Raw genomic sequence first — 26,758 nt, 5'->3', positions numbered from 1 at the left:
TGATATAGTGCCTGATCACTTCTGAAGGACGTCTCAAAGCACTTTAGAGTGTGCATTTGTTGGCAAACGCGGCAACGCAATTGCACATAGCAACATCACAATTTTATTGGTGGCCAGGACACCGGGAGAAATTCCCTTTAAACGGTGCCATGAGATCTTTAAAGTCCACCTGAACAGGCGGACAGGACCTAAGATTAACATCTTCAGCCTCTCTGCCCCCACCCTCTGGAACTCCATCCCAGTCCCCTGGCCTCATCCCCTTCCCTGCCTCCCTCAAGACCTGTCTTAAGACCCTCCTCAACTGTTCCTTCGGTCACCCTCCTACCCTCCATGATCCCAACCACCAGTTTGGGTGCGGATCCCTGACTGTCCAGGGTTTTGGGACATCCTCCTGATGTGAAATGATCTAAAGAAATGTAATTTGTTGTTGTGGTGGTGTCTGCAATCTTAGCAATGCAATCCTTGTTAAAGTATGGAGATAATTGCCAACCTGCTCGGCTAGTGGATAAATTCACAGCGAGTGAAGTGCATTTAGAGCTTAACACCAGCAAGTTACTCAAGCGAACCTGAAACAAAATTCAGGCATCAGCATCTTCACAGGACAAAATAGATAATCTTGCAAGTAAAAATGGTAAGATATTGAATAGACCACATTCCTAATTAGAACAAAGTTATTTCAAACAAACAAGGCAGGTCTGAAAATACTAGTTTTTATTCACACCCCAAGTGATACAGAGTATGACCTTTTTAGGTGGTGGTTAAGCTTCATTGTTTTCACAATCTCACATTAAAACAAATGAAATGGAAACCATAGCATAATTAAGCAATGTATGAACAGGACACATGGTTGCACGTTTTGAAAACCTTCCACTGACTCTTCTAGAAACTTCACCCAGTCATAGAACTTTAATATGTACGTCTCCCAGTAGACAACTCACTGTGATTGCATGTTTACAGGAACACCAGAGTAATGAAGGCACAGCTAGTGTGAGCACAGACATGTTTCACAATTTTATTTCATTTTGTATAAAGTCCACTTTACACAGATTCAACTACAAAATGAATCTATCCACAGTTTAATCCATTCAGACAACTGGGCTGAAGAAAAGGATAATTACTTTGGTTGATTGTTCTCCAGCAGAATATTTCTAAACAAATATTGGTCTCTGAATTTTGCAGGTCCTAAAAGCCTTCCATAGGTATTACCTCTAACAATGCAAGTTATTATGAAGAACCCAAATTGTGTAGCTGATGATGAGATTTCATGAATTTTTTTTTAAACCCGATTCCATCTATAGCCAATAAAAAAAAATGTAAAATGAGTAGCAACCATGGTCTGAACTGGCTGATTTGAGGGCTCATGATTAACAAAAAAGTGTTAATTGAAACCTGTTCTACCAAGAAAATACAAAACTTTATAAGGCTGTTAAGTAACTATTAGTTGTGTATAATAAGCCAGTACAGTGCAGTTATTCCTCAAGGCCACATTAGCAGACTTCACTGCTGCTTGCACTCTGATGGTGGGGTTGGGTCCTTCTGTTGGAAGAGAGAGAATAAGTATATTAATTGTATGAAAAGCTAACCAGTTACTACAACCAATACACACAATCCCACCCAAAGTTCACTACAAAACATGCTCAATTTGGTTTAATTGACTGTAGGTTTGATAAACCAGCTACGCCTACAAATTGAGAATCTTCAGACAAATCCAAATGTTGGAACCACAAGCCGATGGATTAGCCCCAAGAATCTCTCTTGTATTGGGACTTCAACTTATCTGGAAGGTGGTGTCAGATATACTTTGTTTGTAAAGTTACACATGATCACCAGGTCAGAGGAAAAGTTTCCTTTCTACTTCAAAGAATGCGCCGGTATAGGTTTAAAGATTCTTAATTTATTCAACCTCCTTACAGTCACTAAATATATAAAGGACCGACAATAAAGTCAACATGGAGCACAAAATCACACCATCTTACAAATTCCATACATAGGCAAGAAAAATCCTTTGCTTATCGGCATTTAACACAACATGAATAAACCTGTTAGTCACAAGATACATTATAGAAAGAAGAATGTGTAATGGAATTAATAAAGGCTCTAATTCTGAGATAAAGGATAAGCCTTCAGTTGTGGCCTTAAACTGACCTTTTGGTCCGCAACTGATCGCAAAGTCTACTTATGCAGAGTTCACACTGCACCTTCAGACATAATGATTACCAAATGTAACACACATGACATCAGGCAGCAGATATTGTGCTTGTCTGCTTGGGAAACCAAGGTGGTCACACCTGCATATTGAGCACATTCTGTGTGCAATTGGCCCACAAATATGCAGTATATTCTGTAAAGCGGTTGAGATGTCTCGAAGACGTGAAAAAGCGCTATATTAAATGCAAGGATTATTATTCTCAGTGGGTGTTAGCTAGACTTCATTACCTAGGTATTGACATTTAAGCTTCCTTGAAAAAACAATCATGGTATTGTATTGGCTCAATTACCATATTATTCAACTGCTAGCATGCACCCAGAACTCAAATCGGTAAATTTGCATCCTAGTTGTGTGGTTGAGTAGTATGAACAGAGCATTACTACACAAACAAAAATGAATAGTAAAAGTCTCAAGAAATTAAAAGCTTATCAAAATAATTCATGTCAAGAAACACAATAAGGTGGGTTGAGTGACTGAGTGACAGCATGCTGTAACCCAAATAATGTGACAATACACCTTTATTAGTGCACGCATTTTGGAAAGTTACAATATGAAAGTATCTCAATCAGAATCCCCATAAACACAAGCAAGACCAACATATTGTGCTTTTAAACTTGGGAGGCTGAGAAAAAGAAACCTTCCCTACCTTATTGGTTGGATTTTCATGCCTTATTTACACTACTAGAATAATTAGTCACTTTGCTGTACCAGTTAATTCCATAGTGTACTATAATCTGAAGGACTACTTATTTATTAGCCTGCAATAGAGGCTGAGACCAACCTCAACACTACCCAATCTAATCTACACAAACAATTAGGATTTAATATTCATGGTGTACAAAAGACAATGGTGAGGATTTGGAACACTCACTGCACATTATCTTCATATTTTTTCCTCAAATCTCCAAGTACTTGCCTATTCTGTGACATGCCCTTCAAAACGGTAGTATAATAGGAAGCCTAACAATTGGGATGTTTTTCTATTCTTTCCAACACAATTTTGTTGACAGAACAAGTCATGATCCTAGAAAAATTACTTGAAATAAGAGGACTTCTATTTATCAGCTTGGCAAATCTGCAGGAACAGACTTCAGTAATAACAGTGAAGTGGGTTTGGAGAAAGTTATGTTACAAAAGCCAGTTTAAAAAGCAATTTAGTGGCAAGAATTAAACCAAGATGTTGAAAACTCAAACAGTGTTTGACCTTCAACTCTGAGACAGAAATTTCAAAAGAATTTTGCATAACAATATTGAATGTTCAAACAAATTAAACATTTGCTAAAGCAATTGGATGATTATTTCCCAATTAGTTAAAATAGAGTTTTCAAACCACTGTCAAAGTTTCAACACACACAATAAGATTCACAATAAGGTAAGGACACCAATCTTTAGTACTTTGAGGGAATTTTAAAAAAAACCCAAGTGTACAGAACTAGTTAGATAAATGAAAGCATTAAACAAAAGATTAGCAAGCCTTACCTACCAGGCATAGAATTATTTCTACAGACATCATTTAAACCTAGTAAGGAAAAATTCAGAAAGCAGCTGACATGAAAGTACAAGACTTAAGGTCTCTGAAAGATTTTCTGAATGCCACAGAATTTTAACCAATCCAAATACATACACCATTAAAATCATTAACTGAAGCATTGGCTTTTTTGACAAGTTGCACAAAGTTTTTTGACTGCCTGCTTCAATTAAATATTCACCATATGAGTATTACCTTTTCCGTTTCCCCAAAACCACTCGCTAAGGTGCAGTTGTGATGGAAAACTGACAATGCTTTGTTACTGCTGCCAAAAATAGAAATCTGCACCTTTTCCATGAGTATATGATGGACTTTTATAAAATTTCTTGCATTCAAATTTTTCTTCGTTAAAATCCTCAAATTCTCAGTTAGAATCCTATTATTTATTTTGTTGTCAAACCTGATGCAGAGGTTGGATGCAAATGGCAAACCATTTGAGTTTCCCCATGTACAAGCAACAGTTGTAACAAGTTTATATTAGACTATATTTAACATACTTCTATAAAAAGCTCCCTAGATTAGAGTAAAGGCTCCGTGGATACAAGTCAATCCTATTTGAATGTGGAGGTTGAACAAACAAGAATTCTCTGTATTGCAGTCCTGATACTTGTACGGAAAGTCAATTTTGATAACCTATTCCACTATATGCTGTACTATATGGTTTGTTTTTGAAAGCATAGCTCAGAACTGTACAGTTAAGTTAATTTTTGATTTAACTTTGTGGTGTCTCATTTAATAGGAGTTATCTTCTATTCTGATGTTTACTTTGGCACTAAGCCACAATTTCTCCATTTCCCACACAACTGCTTGCAGTTTGTTTAACTACTTCTGAATTATAGGAGCAGTAAAGATAAGAGTCTTCACCAAGCTCTTTACTGGTTACAATACAAACAATACAATGGTCATACTGGCAACTGTTGTACAGGTTACGATACAGACCATTCAGGATTACTAAGTACATTTTAGACAGAAATATGTTCTATTAAAGTCCTACCTTAGGGTCATAATCTGGGTCATTTTCTTCATCTGCTTCTTCCTCACCTTCCTGTAAAAATACAAATCCCCAAAAAACAATCAACAATTTGGTCTAGTTTTCACCACTCATAACTGTAGCTACTATTTCATTCAAATCAACTCATTTTGAGCACAATAGGAGCAACCAGGGTCAAAATTATTAGAATATCATTGGCTGCCCACAAGAGAGTAGGTCAATGTACCACATTACAGCCCAGGATACTGATTCAGTTCTGATTTGTAATTCCCAGCAGTGAGGGCACTACTGCTTGTATGAGTAGCCCTTGGACTGTAGAAAAATCCAAGCCAGAGCCCCCGTGCGCTGGCATGTATGTATCCTGTAAACACAGTTCAAAGTATGTTTGTGGACGACATAGATCTTCTTTCATAGAGGAGCTCACAATAACCCATTGCCCTGAATAAAACTGGCAAAATCATTAACAGGACAAACAAGTCATTGATTTCCACCCCCACCTCCCCCCCTCACACACTACCAAGGTGTACATTATAAAATGGAATTACCTCATCATCTGCTTCTTCACCTTCTTCATCATACTGAGGAAGGAAATACAAACGGAAATTTTAGTTGGAGATCTGAAAGTATATTATCCATGAACTGCAATGTTTAAGTCCTAAATCACATTTCTCAAAAATTACTCAATTAGCCCCCAAACTTAAAATATTTAACTAGAAACAGTTCAAATAGCATCTTATGTAGCAATTCAATTACCTTTCAGTAATCTATTGAGTTTATGATATTCTGCATTAAGTTTGTGCGCTACAGTTCATCCAATACCCAATTAACAATTTCAAACTAGGTCATGCTTTACAGAAGCATGATCTTGTGTTTTAGCTACAAGTAAAACAGAACAATGTGATCCTGTAGCTATTGAACAGAATGCTAAATGTTTTCAGGTTGATTATCACACATAAGAGTTCAGCAGATAGATGTAAAATCTACAAAGGGCCTATGCTTGCCTCTAATAAGGTCTCAACGTTAGCTGCAGTGAGATTAATGCCCCATCACTATTTAATTACATTAAAGTGTTACTGGGGTGGGTACTAGAACAAAAGCGAATCTTTCACAAGAGTCTATTATACCCAATTTAAGAGCAAGGGTAAATGGAGTAATAAGGTAAATAATAAATAAAGTTTCAAGGTCTGATTTTAAAATATTAATTGTAAATCGTTCTGCTGTTCAGAAGCTTGGGAGCATTACTGCACTACTTGCACTGAAGGTAACTGCTTACATCATCATCGTCATCTTCAATGGCTTCTCCTGTGAAATACAACACTGCTCGTGGAATTATACGTTCATGTAGAAAGTGACCAATTTCAAAGTCAGCAGCTAGGATTGCTTCAGAGTCTTCATCCTACAACAAATTAAATTGTGATCAGATCAAAGCAGTTCAATAAAAACTTAGATTTACTTTCATGAACATACCTCAGAGAAACCTGTTCAATATTAAATGTCATCTGATTTACTTGGAAGAATTACAAAACTGCATAATTATTTCTCTCGTCTTGGAAAGTGTTTTCTTTCAACCCCTGAACTGCAAAAAACCCTGAAATCTTATCCTTGGGTATCAAAATTCAGAGCTAATAAGAGAGAGTTATAACATAATAAATCTCTAGTCAAAACGCCACTCAAGGAAATCGCTGTTTAAAATGTGTAGCATGGAGGTCTTATCCCATTTTGTATAAAGGCTTCATTCTGGGCTATACTGTTTACAGAAGGAACATTAGACTTCAAATAATGGCTCCAAGAATGAATTAGTTAAGGAGCAAACTTTGTATATGGAAATTTAACTCGTAAAAATATGAAAAGGCCTGCACTTAGAATAAGACCTCCATTCACATTCCATGTGCTACATCACAATAATACAGAAACATTTTTCCGGATATCTTACATCAACATCTCAGGTCAAAACAATAAGATTAGTAACGCGAGGATGAACAGCACTAAGAGGTTTTGTACCAGTTAGCTTTGAGGGTGGGTTCAGGAATCAATGAAGATTTAGAATGAACTGAACCTTGGTCCTCTCCCCATTAGATGTAGGAATTTTAGAAGCGAGTGATCCACATGCAGTCTGGATAAGACATGAATGACATTACAAACTGATTGAACATTAACTTACCAAATCTCCATTCTCTGGAACTGTAAGAAAAAATAAATTAGATTATTGAATAAGTAGCTCAAGTTATTAAACTAAATTACTGAAAAAGTAGCTCAAGTTATTTAATTTGCACAGCTTTATTCACTTACCCTCAGGAGGGCTAAAAAAGTTGAAGAAAGAGTCAGTGGGTACAGTTTTTGTAACTGTCCTGACAGTGCCACGTCCCTTGTGTTTCTGCTTCTTTTTGATAGTTTTCATTGTGACATTCTTTCCCTTCATCCAGTCAATAGGGCACCTGTATTGAAATTTCAGAAGTGCTGTATTTAGCATGGCTAGATAAATTATGCAGGCAGATAAAAGTATCTATTGTTTTAGGAAACGTCCCCGTCACACCATTAATTGCCAATTTTTCAGTATTGCTGCTAACACACAGCTCACCACCCATCTGATCCCAGCAGATTTTTTTTGAATTAGTTGTTGAAATACCAAAAGACTTAATGAATAAAGGTAACATTCAACACAATGTAAATGGCTTCCATAAACTTTTCAGCAGCAAAATACTTAGTTGCTGATCTAACCAAACAAGCAAGTTTGGCTATATGCTCCATCTAAAATTGATATTGCCAAGTTTTCAGATCAAGATGCACTTTGTTCAGAAAGATCAATTCTTGAAGCTTTATGATAAGTCTTTCCAATTGTACACTCTGAAGAATATAATTTATTATAATTCTCAACACATGGAAATCAAAGCAATAAGCTTTCTTTAAGAGACAAGCTTTAAATGATTCCATTAATACTGCAAGCTTACCCCGTGCATCCCATGATTTCTGGTCCATCAAATGAAAAAGGGTCAGACTCATCAGGTTCCGACCTCATCTTGTATGTCTTTGTCAACAATTCATTTGTAAAGTATTCATTTGGCTCGAAGGAGAACTCCAAAGTAAAGCTCTTCAAAAAGAAATGTAGACTTAGGTAGGGAATCTTAGACCATTCAGTACTTCTCATTCTTAAATGGAGTTACTGTATTTGTGGTAAGCTCACACATAAACATTAAATTGAACAGCTTCAGTTTTGCACCCTTCTGAACCCAGCAGTTGCATTGAGCACAAAAAGAATAGCCCAGTGAAGTGTTAAGTTCCAAAAATTCTGAATTTAAATAAATAATTCCAGAGAATGAAGATCTGAATGGTTCAAGGTGTACAGCAGTAGACTGAGGTTTAAAAAAATTCTAATATTCTGGTTTATTTTGACACAATTGAATCCACCACGGTTAGTCAAAAATGTTTAGCTGCAGAGCAAGCATCTGCTGCAGGTTTGGCAACATTGATAGAGCTTTTTTAAAAAAAAATGCATATTATTGATATGGAAAGGAAGAGGAGCGAACAAGGAGGACAGAATTAACAGACCAGCAAGATAATTAACCTAGGGTCTTGAAAAACGTAAAATTTCACATCAACCAGATGGCATAATGATATGCATTTTATATTCACAAGCATTTTATAAAGGCACTTTTAAAAATCAAAATTATACAATTTCCCTTTCCTCCATCAATGAGAAGCGTCAGAATTAGAAGTCATATAGAGGTCCCTAAACTTCTGCTGCAATAAACCTGTTCAGCACAAGTGAAGGGAATGCAGTCGACAAAAAAGATAATTTTGTGAAGCAAAGTACTACACTACTGTATTTAAACTGCATATTGATCACAGATCTAAATTAAAAACACAATATTGACTTACCATTGGTTGTCCAACATCTGAAAATTTCACCTTCAAGTCTGTTAAATGCTTTATGATTGGTTCATCATGCTCCTGTTAGTTAATATATAAAAATTACGTACAGAATCTGATATAGTAACTTTTTTGTTTTGACACAAATCATTCTGTGCCCCAAATGATCTGTCCATTTCAAGTAAGTAATCATTTCAAGGGCAGATACTATGGAAGCAATTAGCCTAGTGATCATACACATTAAGATTTCCATGTGTCACTCGCACAAACAACAAGAGGTCAGGGGAAACTACATCGATGATTTGCGCAGCCACTACAACCCACAGAATCAGAATTAACACAAATTAGAGTACTTAATAATAATCCCTCCAAAACCAAAAACAATAATAAATTGGTCATTTTCAATCTACGACTGTTTGTGGGACATTGCTGTGCGCAATTGGCTGCCGCGTTCGCCCACAAATATACAGTCAATTCACTTTACAGTGTGTTCTGTGAAGCGCTTTGGGATGTCCTCCTGACATGAAAAGCGCTATATCAAATGCAAGGATTATTATTATTATTATTATTACTTAATTTGGGACTAATTTTTAAGACACACATCAAAGACTCTTAAAATTACACATTGATATTCAGGTCTTAACTGAATCAAGTGTCAGTTGCAATAAAAAAATTAACATGTAAAAATATTGAATTACTAAATTGATTCTAAAGCAAATATAAATACAATAGACTATGCATACAAATTGGGAATTTGCTGCCCCCTTCAGGTACAGCTGAGCTGGTTAGCTGAAAACCTTCCAAATCATGATATTTTAACTACACCAGGTTTTCAAGATTTGATTTAAGATTACCATACCTGAACCATGTCACTCAGCAAGTCAACATTCTTGAAAACTGTCAACCAAAAGTCTGGTATTCCTTTTGGAGCTTCCTTTTCTTCATCTTTTTTCTCTTCCTCTACTTTTGCTTTCTCTTTCATTTCATCCTGTAATAAGCATTTAGAGATGCAGCAGTTCCAATGTCAGTACACTGAAGGGAACCAGTCTTGCCTCCCCACCCATCCCAAAAGCACAGCAGTAATTGAAACGTGTACAGAAGTTTGGCATATAGAGCAAAAAGATACCAGTCAATCTAGTCTCTATTGGTTAGCAAATCCATTCCACTTCTTCATTCAACAATGAATACTGACATTTCTCCCACTTGACCATCAGTTGCTATATGGAGCTCCACCTTAGAACCCTATTTCCTTTCCCACCTTCTTTCATGCCCCCAGCTCAACTTGGGCTATCAGTTCTGTGAAGCGGCTTTGAGATATCCTCCCGACATCTGTATAAAAGGCCTCATATAAAAGTAAAATTGTTTTGTATTACAGTGTCAGTACTGGAGGATCAATCAATCTTTGGGTGACTTATAATTAACCTTAAGAACTTGACAGTTTAATTCATACCCCTTGCAAAAACAAAATATACCGGATTTACCGACAGTTCCTCCTCTTCATCGCCTTGCCATTTGCATTCTTCTTCTGTGGGCTCAAAGATAGCATTGACGATATCACTCCTCTGTGGGAAGGAAACAAAAAACAAGCATTCAATAAATATTCTTTAACCTGCTCCCTTTTCAAGACAAATTATAAAGGTAGCAAAACTGATTTGCAAAGAGCAACTTTTCAACATAGGTTTTTTTTAAAAAAGCAATATTCAACACAGAGCATTTTCCTTGATCATTAGACCACAAGGCAACAAACATGGTACTAATCAATATTAACCCAATGTTGAAATACAACAATTCAGCAGTGTATTAGGGAATGTCAATGTAAAGTTACCCATGTAATTGATTCACCACCAACCAATAAAATGGTAGTCAAATGTTTAGTAATCTAAGATTCTTAAGATTATTGTGCTTTATATAAAATGTCACAGTAGATAAATAGAGAGATAGGGTCAGTCTGTGATTGTCTGCTTGTGAAAATTAGGTCCACTCACCTCAGAGTACAATAACACCCAAACAAAAACAAGTAGCCATTTCATGGATGCTTGAGAATTAAACAAGTCTCAAATAGCCAGGTTTTCAAGTTGCTAAGTTGTTGCAGAATTTTATACTTTTTTTTAAACAAAGGAAACTTGTGAAACTTGAATTTTATAGCAAGAGCTATTATAGTTCAGAATCTTGCCCCACTTCCTTTAAGTCAGAATTTAAGATACAGTCCTTCTCAATAAGCTAAATGGTTTCTTCCCCCAATAAAAAACAAAACTGATCTACAATATCAAATGTTTACAATGTCCTACCTTGTCAAAAAGTGGTTGATAAAGAGCAGCATACTTTCTTTGCAATTCATGAACTTCTTCATAGAACTTGGCTTCTATGTGTGCACATTTCACCTGGAGATTCTTGAGAGCATTTACACGTCGCTTAACGATTTTAGGCAAACTGAAAACCAAAATAAATCAAGTCATTAGAATACTCTTTAAACTTATTCAAAGAACATTTGTCAGTCTTGCGCATAGAATAATAGATTTAATAGATAAAATAGTCAAGCTAGGCTAAGTTGAATCATCTGGTCATCATAATATCGCTTTAAGTTTACACGTCATGCACACGAATAGCCCATCATTAAGTTTGACCATGGCTGTAGGGGAATTCACAGCCAGAATGTTCACATTTTTCTGTTGAAGAACTGTGGCAATATTTAATTATGCTTCATATTCTTTACCTTTCTAGATAACCAGATGGATTTCCTACGAGACCGTCAAGTCGCTCTTGTAGCGCTGCCAGAATCCGCGGGTTCTGCATCATTTGAACTGTAAGCTGCCGAGCTGTTGTCATGAGGTAAGAGTTACTTTCAAAATAAAAAAATAGCTCAACCCGAAAAGAAAAAGTATGTTATTAGAAAACAGCAACATTCTTATCCCGAGAAAGAATATACTTCATACAGGAGTTTGATCAGCCAATCAATCATTTGAAAATTGCGATAACTTGTTAAAATGGATTATTTAAAAGTTGCACATTTGAATATTTATCAAAATTATCTGTATCTCTCTCCAGGGTTTAAATTACTTCTTTTGTACACATTACTGCTCCCAATATCTATCAATTTAATGCCATAATATAAGTAAGCCTTAATATGGAAAAACGTTCCAAACATTAGTATTCAGTTTCATGGACAGTTGATTGACCATCCGAGGCAGCATAATCATGGGATAGAAATTTACAGGTAAACAAACAGTTAGCAAGAATCTATCTAACAAATATATCCTGGTAGCTTCTGGTAAAACAAAGAAGGCAATTATATAAAAATACCAATGGACAGCTGAAAAGGTGCAATTAACACCAAACCATGCTTAAACCTGCATTTAAATTTATATGCACAATGGACAATATTCAAGGCAACACTGTCAAGTCCTCCAGAACTCTCATTAATCTCCACTCAACAATCCCCCCCCCCCTTTTTTTTCTTGCTCATTATTCCATTGGAAGTTTATTTCATATCACAAACCCTCAAAGAACAAAACCTCAATTCTTCATACTGCGTGGATTTGGGTGCCCAATTAAAAAGCCACAAGTAGAGATGGTTTACATCTTTTCCAAATCTCAGCCCAACCAGTTGATATTTACCTTTGATTCCGCCCACCTCTTCTACATATTCATAGCATACATATTACCAAGTCTCAAAATCTCGAGTTTCAAAGATGTTTTCAGGAATCAGTTCCTTTGTACTCTTCAACATTTCAAATTTATAAAGCCAAATCCTTCTAAGACATGAAGACTGCAACCATATTCAGCAAGGACAATTATAAAAACTTCAGTAAACGCAGATCAATTTTTCTTCAGTTTCAAAACGCTTACCTTTGCTATCTACATCCTCACTGGTTTCCTCTTCTTCTATATCCTCCACATCCTCCATGTCCTCTTTTTGATCATGCTCAGTCTGCTCTTTGCTGTGACAGATAAGTGTTACAGATAGCAAGTGTTAAAAATCTATACTAACATTTAGTTACCAAAGTATGCACAATTGTACAGAAGTCATTTCCCATATTTAGTTTGTGCACAATTGCAACTGAAGACACACTCATACTAACGGTTCACTAACATCAACTGAGGCTGTTACTTTAAATCCCATTTCTTCATACAAGTTACTATTTTACTTCAAGAGTGACTAAGATCTTTTTCCTAGCCTTACCTAAACCCATACTTTGAATGTGAATGTGCCTGTTTTTTTGAAGCAGCAAGCCTGGAGGCAGTGGGAAGAAATAAACGCTAATTACATTCAGCAGGCAAAACTATTGCCCTTGAAAAAGATTTGACTTCCCACTTTGCTAAGTTGCATCACATGTATACTTATACTTCCCTGAACACAAGCGAAAAATGACCTGAGAGGGAGGTATTCTAACTTCAAAGAATGCCATCTTCAAATGCAAAAACTGAATTCAACATTTAATCCAATGCATAGACTTAAGGGTCAATGGTTTTATACTTACTTATCAAGGTCTGCCATCGTGTTACAAGATGAAATAGCTGGGCAGAAGAAAAAGAAAACAATTAAGAAAGATGAGGACGATTCAGTTCAAGTTTCCACAATCATTCCTTTAAAACAAATAATTTTCAAGAAAGTTGTGCACTTATCAAGAAATTATATTTAGAAAATATTATAGCATCCAACTTTAAGGGTGAGATACGACTGGCTGCCCAATATAAGAAAACTGAATACATTTCAAATAGAATTTCAATGAGATGAGACAGATAAACTATTGTTTTTTTGAGGGAAAGGAACATTTTACCCAATTAGAAATACTGCAGTACCCATTTTCTGCTACTGGAGGGCGCCATGATTATGCTGCAACACCTCTAGTGATCCACAGCAAAAACCATAATGCAAAACACAGAAGAAATCACATTTTGAACCTTATCAGCTTCTAACTAGTATATTCAAAATGTAATCAATATTCACACTGTCACTGAAATTAGCCTGGCTTTGAGGAACAGTGCTGCAAAATAAACCAGGAACCCAGTTATACTGGATATAACTGCACCTGAAATATATCTACATTTTGATCTCCAGAAACCAGATAATTACTTCCATTATGTCTGATAAGGAGCTGGTAGACACTTCGAAGACCAGCAAATTGCCTAGAGACTTGGTCTTCTTTAGGGATCAGGGGATACCTCTGGTCAGAAAAAATGTGAAATGCAGTTCATGTAAGGTCACCCGCTTAATGTAAACTAAATACTGAATCGGTTGATTATATAATCCTCTTGAATTCCAACAGATATAATATCTACTGTTTCCCCAAGTCAGTTAACCTATGGTTGGTGCATCAAAACTGATTCTTTAACTGACGGATGGCAGATCTGAAGTCATGCAAGCAGCAACAATTTTATCTCCATTTAAGAAAAGGTCATAGCAATTGATATTGGATATTAAGTTAAGTCGAGCAATGCAGATTTCATCAATGAATGCAAAAGCATGGTGCATCAGATTATGGGTTGAATCAGATTTAAGCAACATACGGAAAGGCAGGAGTACGTACAAAAGTCGTTAAAAGTCCAAAACTTCAACCAAGGCAATACTAGAACCATTATTTGAATAGCAACCTAAAAGAAGTGCATGAAGCCAGTTTTCTGCCAAAGGTAATCAAAAGGTTACAAGGCTCAATCAAATAAAATACTAATCTTTGCACTGGGTCAACTTCCACATGTATGACACCCAACTCTACCGCTCTGCCTCCAACCTAGACTCTAGGACCACTGCTGCCCTGGATGAGAGCTAACTTTCCCACCTCGGCACCGAGGCCTTCCTGATTGGTTGCCGTCAGCGCCTCCACACCTCAGGCACTGGTGGCACCATCACTCATGGATGTACACTCCACCTCACTGAGCCAATCCAGAACCTTGGGGTCTTGTTTGAACCTCAACAATCCTTTCACGCACCATTCAGAACTCTGCAGCTCATGTTCTATCACCCCCACCCTCGCCCAGCTCCATTGGCTCCCCCCCCCCCCCCGAGGATGGGGTTCAAAATCCTCATACTCGCCTTCAAGGCCCTCCACGGCCTTGCTCCTTCCTACCTCTGTGACTTGCTAACCCCATGTAAATCTGGCTGTGAACAGTTCTGACGAAAGGCCGTGGACCCGAAACATTGACTCACTTTCCTCTCTCCATAGATACTGCCTGACCTGCTGAGTGTTCCCAGCGACTTCCGTTTTTGTTTTCAGATTTCCAGTATCTGTAGTATTTTGCTTTTCCTTCAATCAGAGATTGGTTTCACAACCAGCTAAATTAACTTAAAATGGAAACCAAATTCTTTAATAAAGTCCACAAGTGAAGGCTTTTTTGTGTTGGGCAATAAAGGATACTGACTAGTTTACAGTCATAGTGTGACAACTTTTATCCATTTCCTCTTTACAGAGTGTGACAACCAACCTTTATCGAATATCTATTTTTTTAGATCCCAAGGTTTAAGAGGAAAGATCTATTGAAACAGAAACGAAATCAACCTTAATAATAATAATAATCCTGGCATTTACATGTCGGACACCGTTGTGCGCAATTGGCTGCCGTGTTTCGCCCATAAAACATAGTCAATTCACTTTACAGTATATTCTGTGAAGGCTTTCGAAGACATGATAAGGCGCTATATCAATTTCAAGGATTATTATTGTAGAGCACCTTATCATGTCTTCAAGACGTTTCAAAGGGCTTCACAGAATATACTGTAAAGTGAATTGATGACATTTTGCAGGCAATCACGGCAGCCAATTGCGCACAAATAGTCGTGGATCGAATGACTGAAGTATTGTTGATTTTTTTCAAAGGGATTATTGCCCCCAGAAAAGCGATCTACCAATCGACTAACAACTGGGTTCCTACTTACTGCTCGGTAAACAGAGGTGCTTGGAGCAAGAAAATTTGCTCAACATTTCGCCTCGTCCAGGAATCGAACCCAGGTCCTCTCACTTGCGAGGCAAGTGCTCTAACCACTGGGCTAGGCGACAGGACTCCATAATCTTACAATTTACTGAAATCTTACAACACTAATATTAAGTATAATTTACATGCTAGTCATTCAAAGAAATCCATCGACCTAGCTGTCATCCTTGCTAAGGAAGATAAAGCAGGTTCTACAAAGACCATCAAAAGAAATTGTGATGCAATTTACTGAAATTTCTGCCTCAGTACTAAATGTCACAGCAACTTCACAGTATTCTTATCTGAAGATTTAAAAAAAAACACAATAATCATCGTACAGTGACAGGGTATTTTGAATTTCTATGGCATTTCATTCACGCCTGCGTTACAACCAGGCTCGACTATGCCGAGACTGGAGCTCTCCCGATTGGCTCACGCCAGCACCGCCGCACCTCAAACACTGGCAGCATCAGCACCCACGGAGGCACATTCCAGCTCACCAAGCCAGTCAGGAACCTAGGCGTCTTGTTCAACCCTCAGCTGTCCTTTCTACCCCACATCCGTGCCATGACCCGCTCTGCCTTCCTCCACCTCCGCAACACTGCCCGACTCCGCCACTGCCTCACCCCTCAGGCTGCCAAAACCCTCATACATGCCTTCATTACATCCAGGTTCGACTGTGCCAATGCCCTGCTTGTTGGCCTTCCCAACTCTTCCCTCCACAAGCTGCAGATCATCCAAAACTCTGCAGCTCACTTCCTCTCAGCACCAGGCTCCATGACCCCATCACATCCGCCCTCGACCAGCTCCACTGGCTCCCCATCCCCCGGTGGAACGAGTTCAAAATTCGTGTCCTCACCATCAAGACTAGAGTTTAAGTTTCCAGAAATGTCCCTATCAACCTGTCTGCTCCTTCCGCTCAGCAGCCGCGGCCTGCTCCATGTTCCCCGCCCGGCCTACCCCACCATCGTCAGTTGGGCCTTCAGCATCTCTGCCTCCACCCATCCCACATTCCCTTCGCCTCGCTTCCTCCCTTGCCTCCTTCAAGGCACAGCTGAAGACCCTTCGACTGTGCCTTCAGCCACCCTGATTCCAACTCCCCACTGCTCAGGTCCTAATCCCTGACTGTTCAACGCCTTGGGATGTCCTCCCGACGTGAAAGGCGCTTCACAAATGTAATTTTGTATTGTATTGGCAAATAGGAGATCAGCTAAACACTGTAGTTCAATTTAGGTGATTCAAAAATCACAATCACACTATTAACCCATGTCTAATTTCAGCAAATAATACAAATTAAGTAGCAGAGGAATAGAATAGAAAAGCGGTATTATACCTGTACGAGGCGCTAGTTAAACACCATCCAAAGTCCTACAGTGCCCAGTAAGAGTGTGCATGCATACGCTTCATTTGGAACAAAATGAATTAAGAATTCTATTCACACTTTTCCTAACCAGTTATACAGCAATTGAAATAACTAATGCTAATATTGGCAAGTACACATTTAAGATGCAGTTATTTTTGCCTCAAGCTGAGTTATCAAATATTCTATTTTGTCTAATGCACAGGAATTGCTCAACGAAAAAAAGACAAAGCTCCATCTAGTTCGCCTTCTACCACCCTGGTAGTCGCACCATTGACATTTTGCTGCTGGTTATATTAAAATCAAGCACTCTGCCCAGTTAAAGCAAAGATTATCTGAATGAACTGAAGCAATGATAAAAATCTTACCTATTCTCATCAGGAAATGAGAGCATAAGAAAAATCTAGTTTAAACTGTTTCACTAGCTAGTGTCAACTGCATATTCCAAGACAGTCAAAGCCTTAGACATTTCAGTATCAATTCTACACTGGAGTTATGAGGTATTCCAAACAATATTCATAGAGAACAAGAACAAAATATTTGCGCTCTAAAATTTCAAATCATTAAATTTCTCACCTTTGCAAGTCATCTTTCTACAAGTCTACTATTACTGTACTCAACTAGAGATAATGCGCTTTTCAGAAACAGAAGGTAAACAAATAATTCCAGTTTCACTTTAAAATTAGGTGATAACAATTAATGATTACAGATCAGACATTTTTCTATGGTGTACTTCTATGGGCAGAGAAACCTTGGCCCAAAGGAGATGACTAAGAGATAAATATCTAAATTAAATCACAAGTTGGATGGGCTATTTAAACTGCAGTTGCTCTTGAAGACTGATTATGTTTAAAGTATAAATGGCAAGAATCCTCACTGCCCAAATAAAAGCTGGTTCTTTTAAGTCTTTTGTGTGGTCTACAACCTTTAAATTTATTTTATTTGTTATATTTGCATTAACAAAGCCAACTTTCCTTCAATGATGGCAGCTTATGGCACCAACAACAAGATTACATTTGTATAGCGCCTTTCATGTCAGGAGGACATCCCAAGGCGCTGGACAGAGTACAGCATTTCAGACCCGAGCTGGGGTTGGGGGGATGGGGGGGAAGGGAGGGGAGGGGAAATGGCCAATGGCATAGTCGAAGAGGAGGGTCTTGAGGCGGGACTTGAAGGAGGCTAAGGAGGGAGTGAGGCGGAGTGACCGGGGGATGGAATTCCAGAGGTTGGGGGCAGAGTGGCTGAAGGCTCTCCCGCCAATGATGGGGCGGGTGGGTCAGGGGATGTGGAGCAGGCCAGAGCAGGCTGAGTGAAGGGAAAAGGCGGGTTGGTAGGGGGTTAGGAGGTCGCAGGGGTAGGGTGGAGCGAGGCCATGGAGGGCATTGTAGGTGAGGACCAGGACTGGATCCTCTGAAGGATAGGGAGCCAGTGGAGTCGGGCGAGAGTGGGGGAGATGGGGTCACAGAGGTTGGTGCGGGAGAGGACACGTGCTGCAGAGTTCTGGATTCTCTGCAGCCTGTGGAGGGAGGAGTTGGGAAGGCCGACAAGCAGGGAGTTTGCATAGTCGAGCCTGGAGGTGATGAAGGCATGAACAAGTTTCAGCGGCCTCAGGGGTGAGGTAGTGTCGGAGTCGGGCGATGTTACGGGGGGGAGGGAAGGTAGAGCAGGTCATGGCTTGAATGTGGAGGAGAAAAGACAGTTGAGGGTCGAACAAGACAGCTCGGTTCCTGTCTGGCTTGGTGAGTTGCAGTGTGCAACCATGGAGGTTGATGTTGCCAGAGCCTGAGAACTTTATGCAAGACTGCAGTAAAAATAATTTCCAGAGTCTCAGTATATTGTCTCTACATTTGACTTGTCTACGCTGACAGTCCAGTGCAGTGCTGGGGATTGCTGCATTATCAAAGGTTCTGTCCTTTAAATGAGATATTAAACCAGTGTCCAGTCTGCTTTTTGAGGTGCACTTTAAAAATCACATGGCACTGTTGAAGAGAGAAGGGAGTTTCTCTCTGTATTTTGACCAATAATTCCTGCTGATAATGAATTGGTCATTCACTTCATGGCTCTTTGAGGAAACTGTGCACAAATTGGCTGCTGTTTGCCTTCCAATAGTTACTATGCTTCACAGAAAAAAAACTGAAGTGCTTCAAGATATTGCAATGTGATAAGATACTCCACATATATTAAATGCAAGAATTATTAATACATCTACTGAATAGGTCTTCCACAGAACAATAAGAGTGAATACTGGACGCCAGTATAGTGATTCAAGGCTCAACACACATCGACAACCAGAAAGATGGATCTGCAAGTTTGATTCATACCCAGAAACTATTAAGGGTGTCTGTCCACTCATTAGTTATGTTTCAAATGGATAAATTGTTGCACAAATTGCAAGATTCATCTCCCAATTTTTAAACAACGTCATTCTCAAAAGTGAATCACCATTTAAATAAATTGAACTGTACAAGATCAGAAACCTTTTTCGAAAAAGCAAACCATTTTTGTGCAGTACCAAAAATATCAACCAAGTGCTCAGCTTGTTATCCATCATGTTTTCATAGGACGATTGCAGGATAAGCACTTATATTCACCCATGCCATTTTTAAACATCTACATGATGCACCGCTCAGTAAATGGCTCAGTGTTATCATGCACAAAGTTTGCATTTATCAGATTTGGAAACCACCATTATTTCCTCTGTGGTTCCCAAATCATTCACCGATCAGTCTATTTTCTGAAACTTTACAACAATATTTGATAGGACTACCTTCTCACTCAGTAAGTAAAACAATGCACAAATTGCAAACTGCTAAATATTTCAACAGTCTTGAACAGGTGACCTATTGTTTTCACCTATGTCTATAGCTTCAACACCAACAAGTTGCTGTCCCTGGCAACTGAATGTCATAATCACCAGCTTCTGTAATTGTCTTGGTTGTCCAATTCCAGCGCCAGACACTGTTGTACTGAATGAGAAGATATTTGCCCATGAAATATTGTTGTTAAGGTTACATGAAAGTGTTAGAAAGATGCAGTTTTAAACAGCTGCTTCTGATCTTGTACAGTTCAACCTCTTCAAATGGCGATCAATTTTTGAAGACCTTTATAGAATGGAACGTGGGACAGCACCTTCCAAGGAGCTCAGCCATCAAAGATGCACCAATGGAGTGAGAAGAGGATAATGCCTAGGATTAACCATGATATTAAATATTGCATAGGAAAGGCAGGTAGGAGAGTCCCATGGATTTGAAGAGCAGTGCGCTGGACAGCAAATAAGGAGAAAATGACCATTCCTAAGAACAGAACAAGAGATGAGTCAGCTAGAACAAGTCAAAAAAGGATAATTGGGTATTCAGAAAAAGAAATAATTGGTTTTGGTCAGCCATGTGCTGGATTCATGCAGAATCCCATCACCAATGGTATCCACACATGCATGACACTTACATATGGAAATTTCCATGTCTGAAGTGGAATGCACACACTCCCTAAAAAGATGCACCTTGCCTATCTAATTCCAGAGAAGGCTGCGCACAGATTGGCAAGAACCAAGGTTTCAGGATCACACTATGTGTTGGATTATGTTAAAACCATATTACTTGCCACTGAAGCACTGTCTGGACAAGCACACATCAATGCCCCTCAACTGAATGACCAATTTGTATCTGGGAGATTGCTTATCAGGACACAAGAAGAAACTCCCTTCTCTTTTTGAATAGTACCATGGGATCTTTAACATCCACCCGAACAAGTGACGAGACCTCAAGCTTAACATCTCATCTGAAGGACGGCATTCCCAGAACGCAGAATACCCCCAACCCTGCAATGTAGTGTCAGCCTAGACTACACATGGTAAGGATTTATCACAATGTAGGTATACACTGAAAAGCACATCTACGTTAATGAAGTCAAGATATGAATTCTGGAGCGAAACATACTGTGTTCTAACTGACCACCATCTTGTAGCATTGGAGTAGACGCTCTCATATCTTTGCTTAACCTCAACTCCTAGCAACCCTGCTGCTCTAACAAAAGCAATGACAATGGCAGCAGAGAGATGCTACTTAACTGAACAAATTTCATACAAACACTCAACTGCACGTTTACTGGAAAAATTCTTCAATTATTAATTTACTGCTTCCCTGGCACCAAGTAAGGAGGATGCAAAATCTCAACTCGGATTGCATTTCCAGGATTAGTAACCAACGTGATTTATTTTCGGGGCAATAGAAATTAAGATGAGTAAAGATCAACTCCAGTATAGGGTGACCACATAACAATGAGGTGCTTCAGATTCAGAAATCCAGACACCACCTAATAACGGCTGCCAGTCCTATTTGCAGGTCATCAAATCACTAAAGATGCCACTTCCAGCACTGACCAGCTACTTCCTGCACGTGTCGTCCACACCAACGTGCACTGCCCTTTCAATAACCACGTATCCACAGGATACAGAAGTTAAAAACAAACTCGTGCGGTGCTTAATAATCCCAGTTTTGCTAACTTAAGAGTAGGGCCAACTCTAGAGACGTCAAACAAACGCTAACCTCATGCAAACTTTCAAAAAAGGTTGTTACAAAACGTCTAACAAATTGCTTATCCTGAAGGTATTCGGGGTACACTTTAAATATATATGGCGGGCTCACTGGTGATTGAGTGCATAAACGCACCACATGGTACATCCATGTGGCAATATTGACTGATGAAATATTTGTCCCAGAAAATATAATTTTACTCGTCGGCATAAGGCAACTTGTCAACCAGAATCCACATCTCTCAAAGTCAATATTTCCTGGTTTCCGAGTGCGGCCTTTTTCTATCTCTCTCCCCAAACATTTTTTTTAAAAGAAATGATCAGTTTTACATTTAAACCTCTTCTTTAGGATGAATATGTCAAATGCATCCCCAAGTTATTAGTGAACCAGAATCCAAATGTAGAGTTACCACAGCATCAGGTTCATCTCCATGACTCCGGATAGACAAAGCTCGCCAACTCAATTGAACGATACTGAGTGAACACTCTCCCAGTTTGTCCCTGAGACAAATTTTTCCCCACCAACAAACCTTTTTATAGTTGACACAGGAGCTGTACTAGCATTCAAGGTTGCTGTGCAGGAGGGAATCGCAAGGAAACACAGTTATAATGCTTACTGTTTTTACATTAATTTCTATTAAAGTGTAGACTAAACGGGACAGTTAAACAATGGTTTAGAAATTAAATCTTATTTCCATAAATTATGTGCGAATATACCTACCAATTGAGTACCAATTCGAAAAAAAATTCTAATGTATACTTAACATTTAGTGATTTGAGATTTGATGAAAGGGCAAATTCTTATCTACGTTAAAAGCCTTTTGCACCCTACGTTTAGAGGGGGAAAAAACTTGCAAATATTCAGACTGGACCTCTTCAGATCTTGATCTTAACTCAATCCTGTGACACAAACTTTTGATTAAGGACAAGCTGTCGACGAGACTCGGCTTTATCAGATTTTTCTTGTTTACTATAACTACAGTGGCTTGTGATGGGGTAAGATAGAATCAAAACTAAATATGTTGACCATAGCAAGAGTTGTATTTTTAAAAAAAAGTTACAATGTTTACGCTCCGGCATACGACTCAGTCGGGTCGCAAATAATCCATTACCCGCTACAACGCGCCTCAGAAATGAGTTTTAAGATCGCTGGAACGAGTCTCTCCGCCCTACGGTCGGTACCACGCAGCCTTTTCGCTTCGCCCAATATCCCAACCGAAAGGAGAAGGGGGCGGCGGGGGGGGGGGGGGGGGGGGGGGGGGCGAGTAGAGAGGTGAAGATGATAACAAAAATAATAATAATAATAATAATAATCCTGGCATTTGATCCAGCACTTTTTTCACGTCTTCCAGACGTCTGAACGATAGCTCGGCCTTGTGCCGAACAACCAAAAGGGCCGTGATAGCGAAGTCCTCTTTGAAGCCACGGAAGTTTTTTTTGGGGGGGGGTGGGGGGGGGATCTCCAGAGATTTTATTATGTTTTGTCGCACAACAACGCGTGGAACTGACTTGACTGCCCGTTGATCGGGAGCACCAGCTTTAAATCTCTTTTAACGGGGGCGTGGGGTGGGGGGGGGAGGGGGGGGGTGGGGGCTGTTAAAAACATCTAAACTCCCGAGTGGGGGGGGGGGGGGGGGGAGGAGAGAGAGAGAGAGAGAGAGATGGCTGGCGGTGAGTGTGAGGTGCAGTGGCTCAGGGAGGGGCTGCTTTACCCCCCCCCCCCCCCCCCCCCGACCCCCACCCCCAGGACTAACGGGCGCTTCCACACACCGCCACGTGCTGCAGCCTCCGCCCCACCGCAGTAACGGCCGCCGAGACACACACACACTCACAACACAGAGCAACAAGAGGGACCCCCCCCACCACCACCTCCCCCTCCCCCCAACAGACTGGGAGTCGTGGCTGCAGACCTGTTGAGGAGGGGGTGTGGGGGAAGATGGGGGGGAGGAGGGGAGAGGGGGGGGAGGAGGGAACATAATCTGAAGTGCGACACAAGCCGCGCGGGGCGCGGGCGCGGGGCCGGGGCCGGGGTCAGGCCTCGCCTCGCCTCACACACGCAGCTTCTTCTTCTTCTTCTGTATGTAAGTAAGAGGGAGGGGGGGGGAGGGGGGGGAGACGGGGACAAGTCCGACATCTTCATCCACACCGACCGCCCCCCCCTCCTCCTCGCCGTCTTCCAACCCCAATCCCCCCCTCCCTCTCCCTCTCCTCTCTCTCTCTTTCCCCCCCCCACCCCGCCCTCACTACCCCCCCCCTTCCCCGCGGGGGTTTATTCCGCCTCTTCCCCCCCCCTCCTCCTCCTCCTCCTCCCTCCTCCCCCCCATCTCCTCCTCCTCCTCCATCTTCATCATTAACACACACGCCGCCGCCGCCGTCAGTCCACGTTCCTCTCCTCACAGCACAGCACAGACACAGAGAGAGACAGACACACACCCACCCGCACACCCTCAGAGACACCCCCACAGACAGACAGACAGACAGACAGACAGAGGCAGAGACGCGCGCGCGTGCGGCCCGCGGGCCGCCACCACCAGCTCCGCGTTGCCCGCGCGACGGCGGCTCCACGAGACACGCAGCGCCTCAGCGCTGCGGCATTTCACTCACTCACTCACTCACAGGGCCGCCGACGGCTCAACCTCTCCCCTCCCTCCCTCCCTCCCTCCTCTCTCACCTTCCCTCCCTCCCTCCCTCCCTCTCCTCATGTCTCTCTCCCTCCCTCCCTCCCGCGGACACGTCGCGGCCTCATCTCTTACCGGAGCGGCTGCGGTGCGGGTGCGGGAGCGGCTCTCCGATGGCGGTAAAGGAAGAAGAAGGAGCCGATTGGCCGGATTTAACCACCGAGCGCGCAGCCGCCGCCCCGCCCCCCCCCCGGGCCCCCCCCCCCCCCCGGGCACAGCGTCACCGCCACACACACACTGTACACTGCACACACACAGCACACACACTGCACACAGCCCACACTGCACACACACTGTACACTGCACACACACAGCACACACACTGCACACAGCCCACACTGCACACAGCCCACACTGCACACACACTGCACACAGCCCACACTGCACACAGCCCACACTGCACACAGCCCACACTACACACACTGCACACAGCCCACACTGCACACACACAGCACACACACTGCACACAGCCCACACTGCACACACACAGCACACACACTGCACACAGCCCACACTGCACACACACTGTACACAGCCCACACTGCACACACACAGCACACTGCACACAGCCCACACTGCACACACACTGTACACAGCCCACACTGCACACACACTGTACACAGCCCACACTGCACACACACTGTACACTGCACACACACAGCACACACACTGCACACAGCCCACACTGCACACACTGCACACAGCCCACACTGTACACACACTGTACACAGCCCACACTACACACACACTGCACACAGCCCACACTGTACACAGCACAAACTGTACACAGCCCACACTGTACACAGCCCACACTGCACACAGCCCACACTGTACACACACTGTACACAGCCCACACTGCACACACACTGCACACAGCCCACACTGTACACAGCCCACACTGCACACAGCCCACACTGTACACAGCCCACACTGTACACAGCACAAACTGTACACAGCCCACACTGTACACAGCACAAACTGTACACAGCCCACACTGCACACAGCCCACACTGCACACAGCCCACACTGCACACAGCCCACACTGTACACTGTACACAGCCCACACTGTACACAGCCCACACTGCACACTGTACACAGCCCACACTGTACACAGCCCACACTGTACACAGCCCACACTGTACACAGCCCACACTGTACACAGCCCACACTGCACACTGTACACAGCCCACACTACACACACACTGTACACAGCCCAGACTGTACACACACTGGAAACAGCCCAAACTGTACACAACTCAGACTGTACACACACCAGACGGTACACATACACACTGTACACAGACCAGACTGTACACACACCAGACTACACACACACACACACACTACACAGACCAGACTGTAAATTTCCTACAGTTGAATGTGAACAAGACTGAGGCCCTCCTGATTGACTCGCACCAGCGCCTCCTCCCCCGCAGACTCTGGCAGCATCAACCTCCATGGTTGCACATTACAACTCAACAACAACAAGATTACATTTGTATAGCGCCTTTCACGTCAGGAGGACATCCCAAGGCGCTGGACAGAGTACAGCATTTCAGACCCGAGCTGGGGTTGGGTGGGGGGGGAAGGGAGGGGAAGGGGTTGGCCGATGGCATGGTCGAAGACGAGGGTCTTGAGGCGGGACGTGAAGGAGACTAAGGAGGGGGTGAGGCGGAGTGACTGGGGGATGGATTTCCAGAGGTTGGGGGCAGAGTGGCTGAAGGATCTCCCACCAATGGTGGGGCGGGTGGGTGGGTCGGGGGACGTGGAGCAGGCCGGAGCCGGCTGAGCAGAGGGAGCGGGCGGGTTGGTAGGGGGTTAGGAGGTCGCAGAGGTAGGGTGGGGCGAGGCCATGGGTCTTGAGACAGGTCTGGAAGGAGACGAGCTGGGGCGAGGCGGAGGGATTTCAGTCTTCATACAGCATGCAAAGGAACACAAAGAAAGTGCATCCATCCTCACACACAGTACACATCTCACCGAGGCCATGCCTTCCAATCTAGATGTCGTAAATCCCACTCATGATCCAGAAAATCCTAATGCTTATCTCACCCAGACTGGGCATATACCACAAAACCATGCAATAAAACCTCTTATTTCCTGCCCGTATCGTGCAAATCTGATCCAGAACATTGCACACCCCCATCCATCCAGTCCATGCGCATCCCTCTTTGGCACTGAACATTACTTACGAATGCTTGGTCAACTCTCCACTCGAGTAGGTAGATCATGCCAAAATAGATGCATCATAGAATTCTTGGAACAGACTATCCATAAGTTGTTTTGTTTTAGCACCAAAAAGCATGATTCCAGACTGAAGAAATGACAAAATCACAACATAATCACAAGAGTGTGTTATAACTTATTTTTGCAGTGTGGCAGCCAAATAGTGAGTGTAAACAACTAGACCGAAGCTCAAGTGGTTTATCAATGTCATCTCAACCTTGAAATGTAATACTCGCCCGAAACATACTGCATGAGAGTGTTATTCAACACTTAACTGTTGAAATTTACGATTATTATTTACTTTTGTGTTTTGTTTCTTAGCTGACATGATGGACAAGGAAAGCTCCCATGACTGAATAGCATGACTGGACAGATGGAATACTGCACCACAATTTGATGAGAAGGGATATGGTGCTGGACCCTAATTCCTGAAATAAAGCCTTCTGAATCCAAAGGCTTGTTTTC

The 26,758-nt window shown here is 41.5% G+C and overlaps 1 protein-coding gene across 3 annotated transcripts; it reads right to left on the bottom strand.

Annotated features, from left to right (window-relative positions):
* Positions 1-694: 694 nt before the first annotated feature.
* nap1l1 (nucleosome assembly protein 1-like 1) lies at positions 695-24,224 on the bottom strand. Of its 3 annotated transcripts, none has more exons than XM_042335195.1 (15): positions 24,146-24,224; positions 13,074-13,110; positions 12,442-12,533; positions 11,309-11,411; positions 10,884-11,025; positions 10,068-10,157; positions 9,455-9,583; positions 8,605-8,676; positions 7,677-7,816; positions 7,018-7,163; positions 6,890-6,909; positions 6,002-6,124; positions 5,274-5,306; positions 4,732-4,782; positions 695-1,536 (listed from the first exon to the last, which is right to left on the bottom strand). In XM_042335195.1, the coding sequence occupies exons 2-15, from the start codon at positions 13,088-13,090 to the stop codon at positions 1,498-1,500; spliced, it is 1,197 nt and encodes a 398-aa protein (XP_042191129.1). In that variant the 5' UTR covers positions 13,091-13,110; positions 24,146-24,224; the 3' UTR covers positions 695-1,497. The 3 variants fall into 3 exon arrangements, with proteins under 3 accessions (XP_042191129.1, XP_042191130.1, XP_042191131.1); XM_042335196.1 differs by having other exon boundaries at positions 10,077-10,157; positions 24,146-24,223; XM_042335197.1 differs by lacking the exon at positions 695-1,536 and adding an exon at positions 3,691-3,728.
* Positions 24,225-26,758: the final 2,534 nt, after the last annotated feature.

Source organism: Callorhinchus milii, unplaced genomic scaffold (assembly GCF_018977255.1).
Source record: "Callorhinchus milii isolate IMCB2004 unplaced genomic scaffold, IMCB_Cmil_1.0 Scaffold5, whole genome shotgun sequence".
In the NCBI taxonomy this organism is placed as follows: Eukaryota; Metazoa; Chordata; class Chondrichthyes; order Chimaeriformes; family Callorhinchidae; genus Callorhinchus; species Callorhinchus milii.
The sequence above is the reverse complement of the archived record's forward strand: the minus strand, read 5'-3'. Positions and strand labels throughout refer to the sequence as shown.

What these genes read in the sequence shown, in the direction of transcription:
- nap1l1 (XM_042335195.1), bottom strand. An exon ending in CAGATGTTGGACAACCAATG is followed by an intron (nt 7,817 to 8,604) that starts GTAAGTCAATAT and finishes TTCTTTTTGAAG; the next exon opens with AGCTTTACTTTGGAGTTCTC. An exon ending in ACCCAGATTATGACCCTAAG is followed by an intron (nt 1,537 to 4,731) that starts GTAGGACTTTAA and finishes CTCTTCCAACAG; the next exon opens with AAGGACCCAACCCCACCATC.